This window comes from Alosa alosa, chromosome 15 (assembly GCF_017589495.1).
Source record: "Alosa alosa isolate M-15738 ecotype Scorff River chromosome 15, AALO_Geno_1.1, whole genome shotgun sequence".
Classification (NCBI taxonomy): Eukaryota; Metazoa; Chordata; class Actinopteri; order Clupeiformes; family Clupeidae; genus Alosa; species Alosa alosa.
Window position 1 is genome coordinate 9471934 of NC_063203.1, and position 19376 is coordinate 9491309.

The 19376-nt window shown below is 44.0% G+C and overlaps 1 protein-coding gene across 2 annotated transcripts in view; it reads left to right on the plus strand.

Moving 5' to 3' along the window:
* The first annotated feature begins 228 nt into the window (after positions 1-228).
* Positions 229-19376, plus strand: part of rpa1 (replication protein A1) — a 37606-nt gene continuing 18458 nt past the window's right edge. The window contains exons 1-14 of one of the 2 annotated variants that reach the window (XM_048265110.1): positions 232-261; positions 354-391; positions 1213-1260; positions 1494-1572; positions 3665-3773; positions 4175-4263; positions 4469-4543; positions 5444-5561; positions 5847-5949; positions 6058-6126; positions 6549-6741; positions 7652-7788; positions 9396-9544; positions 17193-17325. In XM_048265110.1, coding sequence (XP_048121067.1) covers positions 359-391; positions 1213-1260; positions 1494-1572; positions 3665-3773; positions 4175-4263; positions 4469-4543; positions 5444-5561; positions 5847-5949; positions 6058-6126; positions 6549-6741; positions 7652-7788; positions 9396-9544; positions 17193-17325 — 1335 coding nt within the window. In that variant the 5' untranslated portion in view covers positions 232-261; positions 354-358. Of the gene's footprint in view, positions 392-1212; positions 1261-1493; positions 1573-3664; positions 3774-4174; positions 4264-4468; positions 4544-5443; positions 5562-5846; positions 5950-6057; positions 6127-6548; positions 6742-7651; positions 7789-9395; positions 9545-17192; positions 17326-19376 lie in introns of both variants that reach the window. The other variant, XM_048265109.1, reaches the window with a different exon arrangement.

The following is a 19376-nucleotide window of genomic DNA, read 5'->3' on the forward strand; positions in this document are numbered from 1 at the left end:
TTGAATTTTCATTTATTATTGGTAGCAGTTCACCAATAATTGTAACTTGTCCAGTTATTTCTCTAAGGACTTTATTGATTATGGGATGTGAAGCCACTGTATAACATATAATTAATGTAAATCCTAAAAAAGGTTAATGATGGCGCGATTCCCGCGACTTAAGACATTGCACCGGATCTAAATAGTCTTCGTCAAATGACGCAAGGGAAGTTGTGAACAATCACAGTATATTCGCGCGTTTGGAGAGAGTTGGCGCGCCTTGTAAGCTTGGCACAACAGACACTTTGCGTAGGAACACAGTGTCAGCGAACATTAACTTTAACATTTTGTCCTTTCACCATTAATATTTACAGAAAACATGGATGTTGTTCTAACAGAGGGAGCAATAGAGGTACGTAATTCCCCCCCACACATTTATTGTCTTTCTGACTATTTTATTCCAGATTTGAAAACCTGCTGAACACAACAATTTGGTGCGAAGTGCTAACATTTACCAACGTGGTAAACAGGACATGCACGTTAATTAAGCTCTTCAAATGAACAAGTTTTGGACAAAAATATTATTTTTGTTATGACTGCTATAAACGTAAATGGTGTTCATACTGAACCTGACAGTTGATAGAATGAAGACACTTTTGGCTAACGTTAGTCAACGTTCCTGTTAGATGCGTAACCTAGCTAAGAGAGTGGACCAATGCTAAATATAACTGTACGCTAGATGCCATAGCAGTGAAAGCCCAAAGTACAGCTTGCTGTGTTCGAGTAGTATCTCAAGTCTTTGGACTATTATAGTTATGGCAACACTGATAGCATAGTGTAGCTTGCTAAGTTTGCTAACAGATACCTGAATTGCTTGGTCGCTGCCTAGCTATCGTTAGCTAACTGTTACTAATGCAGCTCAAGTATAAGCTCATGTTGACAAGTCTTATTGTAGCTAACATCTAACTATGGGTAATTGTACAAATATATCCTCATGAGGGCTGCAATAGCATCTTCGTAACGTTATCTGAGGGGAAAAGCGAACTTAACGTATTCGTTCTGGGCCTGGCCATGAAATAGCCCGGAAAGTTGTACTAGTAACACAATCCTACCTTGAATGTCTTCTGTCATATCAGTATTAGCGATGCTGCTAATGGAGTCATTGTAGCAATCAATGACAATTCAATGCAGTGATTTGGCAGTGATGTTCCTGGAACCCTTTTTGTTTACCAGGCTCTGACTAAAGGCCAAGATGTCAGCAGCCCAGTTTTGCAGTTGGTGGTGAGTAGGCTACCTCACAATTAATTTCCTTTTCCTGCACTGCATACTACTGTCCTGCTTTTCTTTTCTTTTTTTTTTTACTGTCACACATGTAAAGTAGTCTAACATTCCTACATTGTCATGTAGTAACATTTTCTGTGGGTTTAAAGTGCATCACTTGTGTCATGAAGGTTTGCCTCATTCTGCCTACATGTCTCTGCCATGCACATAGCTATTGTTCTTTTGTTTGGCAGAATATTCGCAAAATCGATGGAGGGAATGGACCGGCCCGCTTCCGCCTCATGATGAGCGATGGACTGCACACTATGTCCTGTGAGTGTCTTTGTTCCTGTTAAAAGACAAACAGTTATACCTCCAGTCTCGTAATACTCCTGTAAGAGAGCCCTGACATATGTGATGGTGCTGTTACCACGTAGCATCCTTGTGCTACACACTACTTTTAGTAATGGCTTTGTTTTAGGTCATTCAGGTGCTTACACTGTACAAAATGGACTACCTAGTAGATGAGGTTATTAAGGAGGCAGCACTTTCTGTCATATCAACAGACCCGCCCTAGAAATGGAGGGTAAATATAGTTTTGCTTTGAGTAGCACCAGACTTTCTAATGAGGAGACAGCACTCAGAAAATCCTCCATAGAAATACATGGGGTTCGTTTGTAACGCCAATATGGCCGTTGTCTACACATATCCCACCCCTTCCTCGGCAAAACGTCGACATGTGAATACATTGAGCCAATCATGTGGTGTGATGTGAATACATTGAGCCAATCATGTGGTGTGATGTGAATACATTGAGCCAATCATATGTTGTGTTGTGAAGACATCTTCCCAATCATGTGTTGTGAACTTGCCGCTGGAGCAAGATTGGTGTCGTGAAGCCTTGCGCACGCGCATTTCTGCTGAATAGGACGCTCTATGAGTGCCCAAAAAGCGTTGCTATATGGCCACCGAGTAGAGGGACTTGCCTAAAAGGACTTTGGTAGCACTGAGATTGTCGGGTTCCTCCACATGTTTGTTTTTATGCAGGGTTTTAAGTGCCCCTGGCCTGCCAGCAGGAGGTAGCATCTGTGAAGTTGAGTGCCAAAACATCAGAGGGTACAAAATATCCCAAGAAGAATCGGTTTCATCCTCCTCATGTGGTCCAATGTAGCCAGAAGTTAGGATGACTCGTTGGCTCGTACATAACTTATGACAACTCGGGCACCTATTAAGCAGCAATTTTGTCTTTGTTGTTTGTCTCAAGAAGAACCTTGGCTTAGTGAACTGGGATGGATGTGTGTCATGTTTCAGTCTGTACAGTTTCACAGTTGCCCGAGATGACACCTGTGTGCATGAGATGGCTATCTCTATTGTGACTAGGGTTGCAAAATTCCGGGAATTTTCAAGTTGGAAACTTTCCATGGGAATATATGGAAATTAACGGGAAATAATGGGAATAAACTGGGAATTTTTAATATGGCAAGTTAGTCTATAACAGGAAACTTAAATGTAGTGGACAAAACCCCATCTTGCAGCATAATATTAGTTAAAACAACCTGATTTAATGCAATTTCAGTCAAAATTCTACCCTGCACATACGTCAATCACATGCACACAGCAATCAGCATAGGCTACTAGACATAAAGGAAACCTATGTGTGTTCATGTGCATGGGGAAAATAAATTCCCAGTGAAAATGTCATCTCATGTGGGAATAACTGGTGTGAAACTGGGGGAAGTTTGCAAACGGAGTTGCCCAGTTATTGGCTTGCCGTCACTTTTGTCCTCATTCAAATGGGTGTATGGCATTTTGCATAAACTGTAATTGGAAGATTAATCTGTCTGATTAAGCTTGACAATTTATATATAACTTAAATAATCTATAAGGTTTGGTTAGGGTGGTATGTTGTGTCATTATGTATGTGTGTGTGTATATATATATATATATATATATATATATATATATATATATATATATATTTTTACCATTTTCTGGGATTTTAACTGAACAAACTGATAGTCAGTTAATGTTCCAACCAATCAGATTTTGTTGTTGAGTGCGCGTGGTTTATCTTGGGCAGTTGGTTTCAGTGTTGCTAGCTTAGCACGCTAGTAAACCATAGGTAGAGAATAGGATTCCCGCTAGCATGGTAGCTAGCTTTGTATGCTAAGCTAAGCGAAAATGCGAACAAACAAATCATATCGCTTATTACGAAACAAAATGTTAATGTTTGTATATGAAACAGTATGAATTACCAAAAATTCTGTAAATTCCCATAATTTCCTTTTAATTCCATGAAAGTTTCCAATTTGGAATATTCCCAAAATCCCCCAGCTTCACTTCCCATGGAAAGTTTCCGGAAATTTACCGAAAATGTTCCGCCCCTTTGCAACCCTAATTGTGACTGATTTTGTCTCTGCTACAGCTTTTATGCTCTCAACACAGCTCAACCCAATGGCAGAACAGAACCAGCTGGCGCCCAACTGTGTGTGTTTGCTGAAGAAAAGTGTGACCAACGTGCTCAAAGATGGACGGTAATAGCTGTGGTTGCGCTCTCTTTTTTTTTTGTGCTGCAGGTCATTTTTATGTGTAACTTTTTTTCTTTTTTTTTACCGAAGCATGGCAGATATGGAGATCAGGATATGGCATCGTAATGCAATTCTCATAATTAATTAGTAATGACACGTACACTTTTTCATATGTTAACAGATTCCTCTTCATGGAAAGCAAGATGTCTATGTCTGTCTGATTTCTTAGATTTTCCTGATTTCTTTGATTGGGACTATTTGTGTACCATGTCTTTGTGAAACTTTTTGTAAGGTTTCTCTGTATCCGAACTTCTGTATCTGAAGTATCTCTGATAATATTGTGTAGTGTTTTTTGCATATGGATTGATTGCATTCTCATCCCCCCCCCCTCTTGAACCCTTGTGCAGACGTGTCGTGGTGGTCCTAGATGTAGAAATCATAAAAATGGCCGAGGAGGTTGATGGTAAAATTGGTGAACCCACCCCCTATGTTGAAGGTATGAAGCCAGCAGGGTTAAAACATGTTGTTTATTTTCTACTGTACAACCGATGACTATTTTGCCCTTGCCCACTGAGGCACTAGAGAGGCTTTTATGACTCCTCTGTCCTTTCTCTGTCCTCCCTGAAATAGTGTGTGTGTACTGAAATAGTGTGTGGGTACTGAAATAGTGTGTGTGTTTCCCCCACATTCCCATCCTGTAGGTCAGGCAAAGGCCCCACAGTCCGCAGTGCCTACCCCTCCTGTCCGCCCTTTGCAGTCCCAGAATGGAACTGATGGTAAATGACAAATAAGCCTCTGCTTGCTATTCCTCCATTTTGAGATTTGGATGGAAGTAGGTTGTGTTTTACTGTGCAAAAAAAAGTTGATTTATTTTAAGTTATTTGTTGTCCGGTTATTGGACCTCTTGAAGTTTTTAATTCATCTGAAATGTAGAGAAAAAAAATGCCTGAGGCACAACTATTAATTTTGCACAATATGGGGTCAGTGTGTGCAGGGCACTGTGTTGACCATCAGGTGGCAGCATACAGGCCTGTAGTAGAATTGGAATTAAGTCGCCTCGTTTGGCTGCTTTGGTCCATTACATTGTGTGCAGCGATAGCTCACTGTTTGTATTGATTATAAGATCAACTAGTGAGATTGGGCTATCACACTGGCTAGAAGTGTGGGGAGGGGGATCAATTCGGTTGAGTATTGTGATAATTTCAGGTTTTGTGTTGAATCACATTCGATGTCTTATTGATCGTTCATCCTTGAATTATTAGTACCCTCTACATTGTATATGTCCATTAAAGCAATTGATAGCCTGTAAGGATAATGGAATTGAATGGAAATCCACCATTTTGCATTATTTCGGAGGATTTGCCGTCATTGGTATCATTCTCTGCCTTTTGTCTTACCATTCATCATTGAGATGCCCAATTCAAAATTAGGAGAGGAGGCCCACAGAATTACGATATATTATGTAACTCTAAGCTCATGAAATTGTGGCTAAAATGTGGTTATTAGCTATTTTTGACTAGTGATGGGAAGTGCAGGATATTTTTGAGGAGATTTGCAATGACGTTTGTCCCCTAGATTTTCCATACATTTAAAACCAGACTGCCAGATGTATTAAATGCCACTTTACCAAATTCAACATCTGTTTCACCCCTTTGTCTTTCCTTGTCTTTAAACAGGTATGAACAAGGGCTCAAACAAATCTGCATTTGGCAAAAAGCCACTGGTTGCACCCAATACACCAGGAGGCACATCCAAAATTGCCCCCATTGCCAGCCTGAACCCATATCAGTCCAAGTAAGTTGCAGAAATGTCTGCCGTAAATGGGGGAAAAAGGCACACAATGGAAAATGGAAAAAAGGCACACAATTAAACAATGTGACTTGTTGTCTATAAAACAACCGTTAATAAAGTCAGGGCATCTTACTTTAATGGGTCTTTGAACTGCCCACAATCATTCATTAGAAATCACTTAATGGCTTTGAAAAACTTGAAAGTGCATGCTGGTGATGGCTGTAACATTTCACTGAGTATTGCTATTGTAATGTATTGAAAGTGAGTGAATATTTCTTTGCTCCACAGGTGGACTATTCGAGCTCGGGTTACTAACAAGAGTGGTGTCCGTACATGGAGTAACTCGCGAGGGGAGGGAAAGTTGTTCTCCATGGACTTGGTAGATGAAAGTGTAAGGAACCAATTTATTTATTTTTTACTTTGTGTCACTCTGGGGGGAAAAATAGTATATTTGTGATTTGGTTATGGAAGTGAAACATGTTCTGATTCTTTTTCCTAGGGAGAGATTCGAGTGACTGGATTCAATCAGGAGGTGGACAAATTCTACACGCTGGTTGAGCAGGGCAAGGTGAGATTTGCCTTTCCGTTTGTGTGCTTGTTTATACTCCTGTGTGAATTCTTGCATGTAAATGGCAGTAAATAAAAATATGTTGTGGCATTGATTGCTCTGCACATTTAAAGACAAAGCTACGCCTTTACTGTTAGGCCCGTGCTACACCCACCTGGTCCGCAACTGAAGCGCTCCGCATAAGCTAAGAAATTGTTTTAGAAGACTGGTCTAATTTTTTTTTTTAAACATAGGCGCCTTTATCACGTGTGGTGTAGCCAGTTCCATTGATTATAGTGGCAGCTAATTGTTACAGGAGACACTTTGCAAATGGGACCCTTCAGTTACATGCCTGGTGTAGCCTTCCTGTTAGACATATACTAGGCAGTGGTTCTTTTTGAGCAGTTCAGATTAAATTCATTCTTGCCACTTGCTTTCCCCAGGTCTACTACATCTCCAAGGGCTCGCTGAAGATGGCCAATAAGCAGTACTCGACCTTGAAGAATGACTATGAAATGACGTTGAATGGTGACTCCTCTGTTATCCCTTGCGAGGACAGCCACGATGTGCCCACCTTGCAGTGCAACTTCGTGCCTATCGGAGACCTGGAGGCGCATGACAAGGATGCTATCGTAGGTAAGCAACGGCAACAGGAGGAGAAGGAGAATGAGAGCGGCCTACCGTGACTCCGAGTGGCTTGATGGTTATCATTAATAACCGCCTCTCTGCCATAATTACCGCTGGTTGAGCTGTCCCAGCATCTCAGTTGCTGTAGATGCAACCGGGGCCCAGGAGGCCAGGGTAATTATAATAGTCGCGATAAAAGTAATATTAATAATACTGATGACAGTAATGGCCTGTGGCACAGATTGACTTTGGTCCCACTCCCATACCCCTACCCTCCCTTTCCCACTCTCGCATAGCTTTTTTGCGAGTTGAGAAGAAGGCGACTGTCACCGGTGAAATTAGGAGGTAATAAGCATGGTGGTAATTATCATAATAGCGACTGGAGCATGTAGTGCATCGGAGCTGTCTCGCGGTGGGACCCCAGCACCATGTCACCGGCGATTAGAGGAAGTCAGCTTAATCATGGCCAAATGAGTCACAACAATGTGGGATAAGAGATTTCTTTTTTTTTTCTGAAGACGGCAGCTTGGGGTGTGCGCCGTACAGAGCTGCGGTGGTGGCGTGTGCGGCTAGATTGGATTGTATGCTTCTCGTGTGTGGGTTTTAAGTGCGTGCATATGCATCACGTCTCAGGGAGGTCTTTAGAGCCACGCGGCAGGTGGTCGCAAAACCTGACGAGTCTTTATGCCACCAATACGACTGCTGGCTTCCCCGTGGCTTAGGCATGTTTACACAGGGTGTCACCAGAGCTCAGGGGATTGTGACAGCCATGCTCCGAAGGTGTTGAATTTACAAGTAAAAGTACAGCACTACCAGGATCAGGTATAATTTTGAATTATTTACTGTCTTAGGGAGAATGTGGGTCTGTAGTGCTAACAGCACTCTTGCTTTGAACCTCACTCTCGTCCTTTATTTCCAGATGTGATCGGTGTAGTCAAGACCGTGGAGGACGTGACTCGCATCACCACCAAAAACAGCCGTGAGGTGTCCAAGAGGAACGTCCACCTGATGGACATGTCTGCCCGAGTCATCACCCTCACCATGTGGGGAGCTGAGGTGAGTCCACCAACAGTGGCATCAGGGGTGGACATCCTGGCTTCAGAAGATAAAAGGTTGTTTCAACCTTTCCCAAAATGGATTCTAATTAGCACAATTCCTCAGTCGGATAGATCAGCAAATTAGTGAAATCGCCTTAAGTGCACAAGCAGAAAAAGGAATACATGACAGGAATACATGTCTTTTACTTTCTGAAACCCAGGTTGTTCCCTACTGCCCAGCATGCGTTAATGCTCTAGCCTCTGAGATTGAGGGGATGCCAAAGCTGCACAGTTCTCCCGTCCTGAGCTTAAACCAGCAAACGACTTGTGCTGTTATGGGTTTTCTCCTTCCACTTGTCCTGTCAGACAAGGTGGCATCAGTCAGTAGTTGGGGGTTCTGACTCATGCTGGTAAAGCAGAGGGAAGCAGAAGGGGTGAAGGCAGAGGAGGAGTGGGAAGTAGGGAGACAGAAAGAGCCAGCCCACCCCACCCCTCTCTCCGCCCCCTACCTGTCCAGCCTGGCAGTCTAATCCGGAAGCCTGAGTAAACAGCACCACATGTGGTGTGTGTGTGGGGGGGCTGCTTTAAATGGAGCGGTAGTGGGCCCCCGCATGTTTGTGGAGCTGGGCCACACAGGGACGGCGTGCAGGTTGCCACCACCATCCTTTCATTGCGCCGAGCAGCAGGAGCGTCGGTTTTGTGTTTGTTTGGCAGTCTGCTTATCTGGTGGGATTTGCAGGAGGCAGTGTGATGTGTGCTGCATAAAGAGCGATTTAAAATGGCAAGAACCTGCGCGTCAACTCCTATCTGATCCACTGACTCCAGTCCTTGGCTCACCCTCTCTCTGTACATATATTTATTTATGCAGAAGGAGACGGTGTGTGGCCCAGATGCAGTGTGTACATTTTGCAGCTGTTCTTATATCTTGTACCGAGGGTTGGGCACCGAAACACGGTTCTAATATGGCACCGGTGCCGACACAAACGGTAGTAACTGCATCAAATAACAACGTGGATTTCAGTGCCTCATTTCGGTGCTTAAATAGCGTTATTAATTTATTTATTATTAATTTATTATTAGCATTTTTAATTTATTTTTTTTATACGAGGCATCACTGCATGTCATGCGCCATATCTAACGTCTTGCTCTGATAGGAACACATCCAGATACAGTTAGCTAACATATGATAAACACTGGATGTATAAACCAGAGGGGTGCACCACACAGGCGAGTGGACAGTGTTTGACAGCTTGCGTAAGCCCAAGTAGCTTACTTTAAATCGATATCGCGAGCTCCAAAATCTAGCAGTGGGCCTAACTACACACAAGCAACAGTAGGCTAGCCTATATGTTACACAATATCCTTGCTAATGCGCTAACTGATATTTATTTGAAATGTTATAAGCAAAGTTGTAAGGTGAAAACTTTATTTCACGGTGTGTTAAACAACATAATGGCATGATATTAATCTTTCATGTGCATGAGGCCCATAGCATCACAATGAATATGAAGAACATGTTAAAAGTTAGCTGGCAAAAACATAAATATGTACAGTAGGTTACATACCTGATGTCACTGAGCTGTCAAAGAGGCTGTTTATGTTTCTCTCTCTCTCTCTCCTTCACAGGCAGAGACGTTTGATGGCAGTGGGCAGCCCATCCTGGCCATCAAAGGGGCACGTCTCTCAGATTTTGGTGGCCGCTCTCTCAGTACCCTTTTTAGCAGCGTGGTCATGGTGAACCCAGACTTGCCAGAGGCCTACAAGCTGCGTGGCTGGTGAGTAGTTGGTGCATGTTGCCAGCTTTAGGCATAAACTGGGGTGTGATGTTAATGGAATTGACCTAGCGTTGCCCTTTGTTTATTGGCTTCTGGTCCTGCATGTTACCCTTTGAGTTGGTTTGCTGAGCTCAAGGCATTATACCATTGCCTAACAGAAAAACATTTATGATGATGAATACTACCAGGCCTCATACAACATTCCCATTACATGCATCAATAACCTGGACATTTTCCTTTTTTTATTATTATTGTTTTTGCACAATATATCGGCGGCCGATAAGTGAAAAAATGTAAATATTATTATTGTTCCGACAATGGAATTTTGGGGCGATAATTTGCGCTGATATTTGCCCTAATTTCTCAACTACATAAGGCCCGTCTGGCTACATGAGCTTGGTTGGCTACTTCTTCTTCAAAATAATGTCATCTGTGTGTGGATGTATTTCACCATTGTAACAAGATCTTCATTCAATTACCCACAGTTGAAATTATACATAAGTACTGTATATATGTATATAAGTACTATACCCAGTTTCTAGCCGTTTATCTGTGTTGAACGTCACGTTCACTTAAAGGAGCAACACATAGGCCCAAGCTACTGCTATTTCTGCTGTATCATTGACTTGACTATTATGATTTCTGTCCGTCATTGGTGGTAGGTAAAATTACTGCAATTAAATGATGCTTATAAAATGTTGTCCCCAATTAATTTTTCACATTTGTTTTTTAAGAGTAATATTATCGTATCGGCCACAACAAACCGATAAATATTGGTTATCATTATCGGCCCTAAAATTCCATATCTGCATCTATATTGGCTCATCTCACATAAAATATACATGTGGAGTTAATGGGGCTACAGCTATGAATTATTTTAGTATGGATTATCTTTAGTTTTGAAAAGACTGATCAAGATTACACACAGTTTTGAATGTTGTTGTTGGCCCTTGAAAGTTACCATTCAACCAGATGCATATAGTCGACTGCCTTTAGCTGGGGGGAAACTAACTCTGGTTGCTACTCGCTACAATAACCCATTCACTTGACACACTATTAAAAAAATTCCTTGTTTACTTCCACATTTTCATCTGCCTCTCCCAATATTTTATGACCTTCTTACCTTATGAGAAGCACTTAAACAATTAGCTTTTAGTCTCTGAAATGTTGTGCTCATTCCTGCTGATGACGGCCATGAGCAGTGTCGCGTTATGGGGCAGTTTGTTTTGCCTGCACGCTGTGCGCACACCCTGCACCAGGCCCCGCTGAGAGTGTGTGTGTGGCTCTGCAGCTGTAGGGCTAAAAATGACTTCCTGAGGCCCCCAGGAGAGACCACGTGCTGGCGCTTTAATGACGAAGATTTCCTTCATTAGCAAATTAGTATATGTGAGGGTACCGAGAAGGATGCTCTTCAACTCAGGCTTGCATATAAATGCAAATGGATTTTAATCCTCTGTTACGATTTTTCGGTGGGAGCCCCCACGGGATGAGTGTGCACTCAACGAGAAGATAAATTGAGTCTGTTGTGATGTGTTTAGCATTTTCTCTTTCTGATTTTTTTTTTTTTTTTCTTTTCTTTCTGTCTCTGGACATTTTAAAATATATGTCTGCTTATGTGGTTGGCCCAGGGTATGTAATGGTAGACGACATACCGGGGGAAGGAACTGGTTTGCCGAACACGTGGCAGTGATTTTAAAATGTCAGCCACTATCACGGGAGAACAGAACTTCTCTTATTCCTTGAAGACACAGTTAGTTATATTGGCTGCGCCTGCGAAGGAATTGTAAAGCAGTTATGACTCATTCTTTCATCTTCTCCCTCCTTGCTCTTTCTCATGCCAATTCTGCTGTTCATTTCCCAGATCATGGCACACGCTGTTTACCACATCCAAAAATAAGTACACGGCTGCCTCGTGTTTTCCTCAGCGCCGAGCGCTGGTTGTCGGAACGGCGGTTACTGCTGCAGCTTGAACAGAACTCAAGCCGTGTTTTGGATCGCGTGTGGGCATTGTGCCTCGGCTTGTAAGGACTCGGTGATGGATTGGGGAAGAGGAATGAAGCAGACTGTATGAAACAAGGCAGCATTTAGGTGCCTTAGCAAAGGACCACCTTCCTCGTCCGTTTACTCTTATGTCCCATCCCCCACCCTCCTTAACCTGTTCCCTGTCCTTTGAGTGTCATTGGAGTTGCCCCTTCATCTTCTGAGTTTACGTTGCTTAAGCCAACAGCTGGTTAGGGCTGTCTGCTTGATTTTATTTCACCCTCCGTGCAAGATGCGATCGATAGGTCTTTTGCTTTGTTCGCTCACCTCGCTGTGACACTGGACCCTGTCCCTCAGGAAAATCCCATGAAAGCCACGAGTAATTGGGCCCCTGCACATACCAATTACAATTCATTTTCTCCCACGTATCGAACACGGTGACGAGATTAAACTAAAAATGTTCTCCCTCTTCATCGTACTCTATTCCTTTATCGTTCCACGTCCCCCTTCCTTTGCATTTTCAGATTTCTCTTTCAAAATCAGCTTTTGGTAATTATTTTATGGAGATCTGAGGATTTGATCTCTATAATGAGGGCACTAGAATGTGCCTGTGCACACCAGGTGGTTGCAGCGGGGTAGAAAGTCGCCCTAATATGCTCCCAATCTCTGTGCTTACCCAATCCTTCTCCCTCCGGGCTGCAAGCCCTCTTGTGCCTCCCCTCCATCCCCTAAACTGCCTCTTTTTATTTGTTTCTGTTAGCTACTCTGACATGGCTTGGAGCTCAGGAAGGCTTTTAAATCTAAATAATCATCCCAGGTGGGCTAGGGTGATGGGTTGCTCTCTCTCTTGGGCCTCCGTTTAATGAGGCTTTTCCAGATCTCTCCGGAGGCACTTTCCTTGCCACCAGTGAGGGTGAGGAGCATGTTGCTGCAGGAGCTCTTTGCCTTCCAGGGGTCTTTCTCCTCACATGGAGAGCCAGAGATAACGAGCTATTAAATGTAGTGGACCCCCTCCTCCTCCTCCCCTTCTTATTTCGTTGTTACCTCCCTCAGTCTCTCTCTGGTGCTGCACGGCTAACTGACCTGCGTCCTCCAGGAGTGGAGCGCTCGTTGTGGAGGCTGCAGTGTCCCGTCAATTAGCCGTTAAAAAAAACGGCAGATTCTGCGTGGCCTGACCTTTCCCAGCAACTTGCCTTCCCTGCTTTAGAGGTGCTTAGCAGGAGAAACATGCCCCAAACCGACTCCTCACTTCCTTCCCTCCGTCAGGCTGCTCTGTGGAGAACTTGAGCCTCCCGTGTGCTAATGCAGCTCATCCCTGTCTGGCTTTGTGATTGCTGTGGCCTACTGTTACCGATGTAGCTGAACCTAATTCAGCACTGATTGATGCTGTTATTCATGGTGCGCCTTATGCGATTAAGTGTTACATGTTATCTGTTGATGCTTTTAATGTTGGATGTAGGCGAGGGGGGGTTTCAAGATTCGGATATTTGACTGGAGATGTGTGATGTGGATCCATTTGTCACAGAGCCCGCTGAAATGCGTCTTTTCCCTGCGGGTCGGTGCGCTAAATATGTGTGGATCAGTGGTGTCAGTCTGATTTCCTCCCCCTCTCATCTTATCCAGTATATCATGGGAAATGCGAGCCCATCCCATTGGTGGGTTGTATCCAAATGTCCTTGTTCTCACAAGAAGACTTTGTGAATGCGAACTCTGCCTGCTACAAAGCCAGGGATGTGCTTTTGAAATGGAGGCAGGGCTGAGAGCCTGAGATTTCCCTCTGAGGGGAGCTTCAAGCACACGGCCTATGAAGCTCTGCTAATATCTGTCTGTCTGTCTCAGCCCAGCTCTGGTGCATAATGGAAATGAATAATAATTACATTTTCAAGATGAATTAAAATGTTCACAGTTCATTTTATGGATATGGCAATGCGGATTGTCTCGTTAATTTTGTACCTCCGCTGTTCCATTTGAAATCATCCCAGGAAGGTAATTTGTCATAAACCTCTGACTTAAACCTTATGCATTTGATTATTGCCCCTGTTTTATGACTGTTTTTGCTCTGTAATTGTGTTTGTGCAGATTTTTCTTTTTTTTGGGGGGGGGGGATTTCTCTCCCCCTCCCACGTCCTCTCTCCCCCTCCCACATCCTCTCTCCATCTCTCCCTTGCTCTGCCTCACTCTCTCCCTCATGTTTGTGTTCCTGCTTGGATGTCTTTCTTGTTTTCCCCTCAGAACAGTGAAGTGCAGCACCCAAAGGTTCACCACTGGGGGGCAGTGTGTGTCCCCTCTGATGGCCATTAGGTGGCATAGCCGGCCTGCTTTGTTTTTTTTTCTACCCACCAACTCCAGCTGTCAGTCGAGGTCCATGTCATGCCTCGGAGTCACCGCATTTCACTGCCATCTCTCTCTCTCTGTCTCTCTCTCCTCTCTCTCACTCACTATCTCACCATCATTCTTTTTCTCCCTAACACTATCTTCCATTTCTCTCTCTCTCTCTCTCTCTCTCTCTCTCTCTCTCTCTCTCTCTCTCTCTCTCTCTCTCTTTTACTCTGTCTTCCTGCTAGTCACTTAGTCACAGTTCTGCGATCACTATGACCAGTCTCACCCTGGTCACATCTGCTTCCTCCTATTCTTTCCTTGTCACCTGACAGCAGTGCTAGCTGCTCCTCCCTCCCTCCCACACACACACACACACACACACCCACACCTGCCACCATTGGCTTGTAACTTTGCCCCCTCACTCTTCAGCCTTGGGAGATCACATTGAATCACATGCAGGTGGGGGTGGATATCATCTACCATAAGCATCCCTGCCTTCCCATGCTGCCAGCTTACACAATTGGGTTACCATACACACACTATTGCTGTTACTTATTAGTTTCTGCTTATCTGCAGTATTGTGGCGCCTCTGGTGCTGTGCCTATCCGTGTTGCGCTGGTGCTTGCTTACATTAAGAAGCACCTTCGAGCACATGATTAATGTTCCAGGAAGCGTGTTTACGTGGAACCCTTATAAAAGTGGTAATAACTACTGGGCCTTGTGCTGAACACCATGAAGTCTGGCACAACTAAATACATTTATGCTTTGAGGGTAGCTCATCAATTTTTAGGGTTATAGCAGTTTTTGCTGTTCTGTGTCTAGACTCTGTGTCTATAGTCCTAGCGATAGACATTAATGCAGCTCATGACAGATTCTTGTCATGGTTGGATTTTTCGAGCTATATATATATATATATATATATATACAGACATTTCCCTTCTCTCACCTAATGCCTAGTGTCTGTGTTTCCCCTTGGTCCTCAACTGTTCTGTCATAGTGCTACATTGTTAATTTGACAATATGATGGCTCCTTCCTTTCTTTCACCCTCTCCCATCATTCTCTCTCTTTGTCTGTCACTCTCTCTCTCTCTCTCTCTTTGTCTGTCTCTCTCTCTCTCTCTCTCTCTCTCTCTCTCTCTCTCTCTCTCTCTCATATTCTTTTCTCCCCTCTTTGTCTGTCTCTCTCTCTCTCTCTCTCTCTCCCTCCCTGTCTGGAAGTCTTATTGTTGACATGCCGCAGTGAGCCTCAGTCTCTGGCTGCCTCTATTGGCGGATTTTCTGCCGTTTCCAATCTCTGTGCTCCCTGAGCGTCAGTGCCCTGGGTGCTCTCTTCTCCCTGTGAAATCCTCTCCATCTGGAACCCTGCTCTGCATTAGAGGTTATTCATCCTATTCAACAGGCCAATGGTTCGATTCATGCCTCTATGCTGGATAAAGGGAGAAACATATTTCTGGCAAACCCTCCTTCTGGAGACACAAGGAAAAGGGTCTGGTGGGTGGTGGTGGTGGGGTGGCGGCAGCAGCAGCATGCTTTTCTTTTCTTTTCATTTCATTATGGAGTTAATGTGCAGTAGTAGTCTGCAAGGCTTGAATAAACTCTTGAACTTGACTCTGTCAATTTCTGGGAAACTTTCAGGTTTTTTGCCCTCCACTCACAGGAACATGAGTTCCCTTTCTTTTAATCACAAAATTAGGTTGATTCATTTGCGATTCACTGTTTGTCCTATTTATCATACCTCACTCGTGGCACACACACACACACACACACACACACACACACACACACACACACACACACACACACACACACACAGGCATAAGAAATATACACAAACAGCCCACATGCACAGCAAATCAGGGGACGATGCATAGATGAGGGAATAGGTGTCATGGGAGGGAATTAAACACATTTTTCAGGGGGAGGTAAAATTGGCAGCGCCCGGCGACCAATAGGTCCAATGCTCTTCATTAACAGGCTTATTTTCAATTAGTTACAGCTTCCGAGAACAAGCCCCGGCCACTAGAGCACGCCTCACAGAAGCCCATCAGACGCGCCGGTCCGAGGCTCTGACTGGCCATCGATCCCTCCTACTCTCCTCCCATCTCCCGAGTGTGTTTTCTTTTCCCCCCTCACTTCCTCTCCCCTTCTTTCTGTTTCCATTCCGTGCCACTCGCTCTCTCACTCTCCCACTCCCCTCTTTCACTCTTGCACTCCCGAGCTGGCCCCTGTGTGCTCGGTGAAAATGGGTTTCTGATTTCACCAGCACAACCCTGACCCCCATCTCCCGTCACTGGTGCTCGCGCCGCTGATTCATTTCACAAGTGCTCTCAGGGCCTGCTGTTTTTAGCCCCCGTGTCCCCGGTTTCAACTGCCACCAAGCAAAAGATGCAGCTACCTTTTGTATCTTTCGCCTCCTTTTATAGATGCAAAAACGACCCGTAGATATGGCTTTTTACACTTGTCAATGCATCACGAGACCCAACCAGTGATATTGGTATTAGTGAATAATCATAGCATCAGGGTAGACGATGCGATTGAAATTATGTTTGTTTAGATGAGAGAACGCTTTGTATGCCTTTGGCTCAGTGGGAGCAATAAAATATGCATGAACCAGACCAGGAATAAGGAGTGCAATTTATTTTTACAAAAACATATGTGCAGTTTTATGATGATCTGCATTTGCAGGGATATTTGAAAAGACAAAGAACTTAAATGATGGAATAGAAGATGACCGGCACATGAAACAAGAGATATACGTGAAATTATTTTGTGTTGGCCCTCCACAGAGAAATGTTTTGGAGCAGGGACTGGCAACACATGCCAGATCTGATCTTGTGATGTATCTCATGAGTGTGTCTATTGCTCCTGAATGTCAGATCAAAGTAAAGAAAAATGAGAAAATATTGATGTTTATGTTTGTAGCCTATTCTGTGACCTACTAGTGTGCTTTGATGTGATTATTCTGCCAAAAATTCCAATGGTGTTCCCATATGTCTAAGTAATTTTGTAAGCAAGGAAAAATATTGAAGATGAAGTATGTTTTTTTATGTTATGCTAATGTTGCTTGGTGTGATGGCGGCGGCGGCAGCAGCAGTAGCAATAGCAAGAGGTATAAATGTTTACAAGAGTCAATGGCAGAGACAGTATCTGTCGGGAATCGAAATCGGCAAAGTCTTGTATGAATGCACAGCTGTCAAGGGCTATTCTATGGCAAAGCGCCTGATCAGTGTGCTGAGTTGAGTGGGTTCGATTAGTGAGATAAGCACCCCATGTACGTCAGTAGTGGCTTCCAAACAGATGAGCTGCTGGACTGGAGTGACACCAAGCTTTTCTCTCCTTATGGTTGCAGGTATGATAAGGAGGGCCATACGATGGATGGGCAGTCCATGACTGAACTGAGGGGAGGTGGTGGCGGTGGAGGCAACACCAACTGGAAGACCCTGGCAGACGTCAAGAATGAGCACCTGGGTCACGGAGAGAAGGTAAGCTTGGAGACATGAAGACGCACACACACACTTACACACTAGACAAGATTGCTTTTTAATGTGCTGTTGTGTATATATATGAAGTTAAGAATGAGAATTGCTGCCTCTGTTTTGAAACTGAGTGGGTGATCCAGGCGGAGTCCAGAAATTCTTCACAGGCCCTTTTCTAGAATAATATGGCCAGATTTAACAGAGCTAATGTAATGGACACTCATGGAGCACTGATTGTCTCTAATTCAATCATATATCTAAACATGTTCATTTAACACATCAAATAAAAACTAGATCTAAAAGTACCATTCCCCTCATGCGAAGCTCAAGATGATATCAAAACCCCAGTTTCACACAAAGGATAAAAAGTATTTAGTGCCCCCCACACTGCTCAGTGCTTTTCTGTAACACTACTACTTGGGAGATAAGCACTTATTCAAAGCACGACACCCAAGGACGCACGGCTGTCAGTGAAAGCATGCCTCGGAGCCAAAGCCCCCATACGACAGCGGCCGACCGTATATTACTGCCGGCTATATTATGGCAGACAAAAACTTTATTAGGCGGTGTCACCTTGTCGCTCCATCTGTGCGACTGTGTGTTCTCTCGCGTCTCTGCTTGAATGGTGGGGGCGGTGAGGGGGGCGACCGACTGGACCATTGAAGTGACTCCGCCATTCATTGTGGAAGACCCCAAATTCAGCGCTTCGTCTTGGCACTCATTAGTAATTAACACGGGTGCCCTTACAGCCTGGATTTCCGTGTGTGTGTCTAAGGAGGAGTGGAATTGTGTGTGTGTGTGTGTGTCTAAGGAGGAGTGGAAGTCACTTTCACCGCAGCCAGATCGAGGCTGGAGATTATGAGGAGTCCATTTATTGAGCTTTATAATTAAATGATTATGGTCGGATAAGCGGTGTAATAAATCTCTGCTAGCTCATCAAAATGTCCCATGTAGTCATATGAAAGCACACCTGTAATGCAAACACACACACTTCCACACGTAAGCACACATATCGTAGCTTACACACACAAACACACAGATCCAATCTGAGCTGTTCTGAACTGCAGTGTCATTATTTGCTCTGCAGTGTCATTTTATTAAGCCCATCTCTTTGAGTAAATGTTACATAATGTTTAATAAAAGAGCAATCAGGAATTTAGTCGACGATAAGGAGCCATTTCAAAAAGACCTACAAAGCCATTTGAGGAACAGCTGAGGTGTGTGATATTAATGCAGCACAGAGCGACAGCATGGAGAACCAAAGCGAGAGCAGGCTTTTGATCAGCGGATAGAGGAACACCAGGGTGAAGTGTCCATATCAAACTGGAGAGGCTGCATTTTCAAGCTGAAAACTGTCAAACAAAAGGGCTCAATGTCCAGGCCTGTTTGTGTGGCAATAGCAGGTGTGTGTGTGTGCTCTCTGGCTGTAGTGTGCTTCCCATGACGCTTGTCTGAGTCTCCTGCCTAGCTCCAGTCTGTTCGTCCATAATCCATGCATGAAAACTCCTCACCTTTTGGCGAAATTCGCCGTTTTGAATCCAAAATAGGGGACTTACATGGTTCGCGCAGATCCGATGAGAAAGTATTGTGTGTGTTGGGGTGGGGGGTGGTCGGTGTGATGGCGTGCGGTGTGATGGCGTGCGAGTGCAAAAAAATATTTAGCCGCACTGGTGCGAATGACTTCTAACCATGTCAATGTCTATAAAATACACCGCAACATCGAGAAACATTACTGGTGCAAACCATAGAATCACGTCGCGAATGCAGCATAAGAACTACACCTCCCATCAACGTTAGCAGTTTGGCGTTTGTGACTTCGCTAGTAGTCGCTTCTATCAAATCCAAGAGGCGCGCAGAAAAAGCGGAAAGTTAGACTAGCCAGCCAAGATGCAAAAGATTGAAGAAATTAGTTATTCTATCCACGAATTCATTGGATATAGGAGGAACAGGATGAGATTCTGAGAATGCAGTGAGAGAAGGAAAGGTAACCTAACATGCCTTTTAGCCCAGTTGATGTATTGGCTGCAATATGCAAAATATAGCTGTAGTGAACTGGC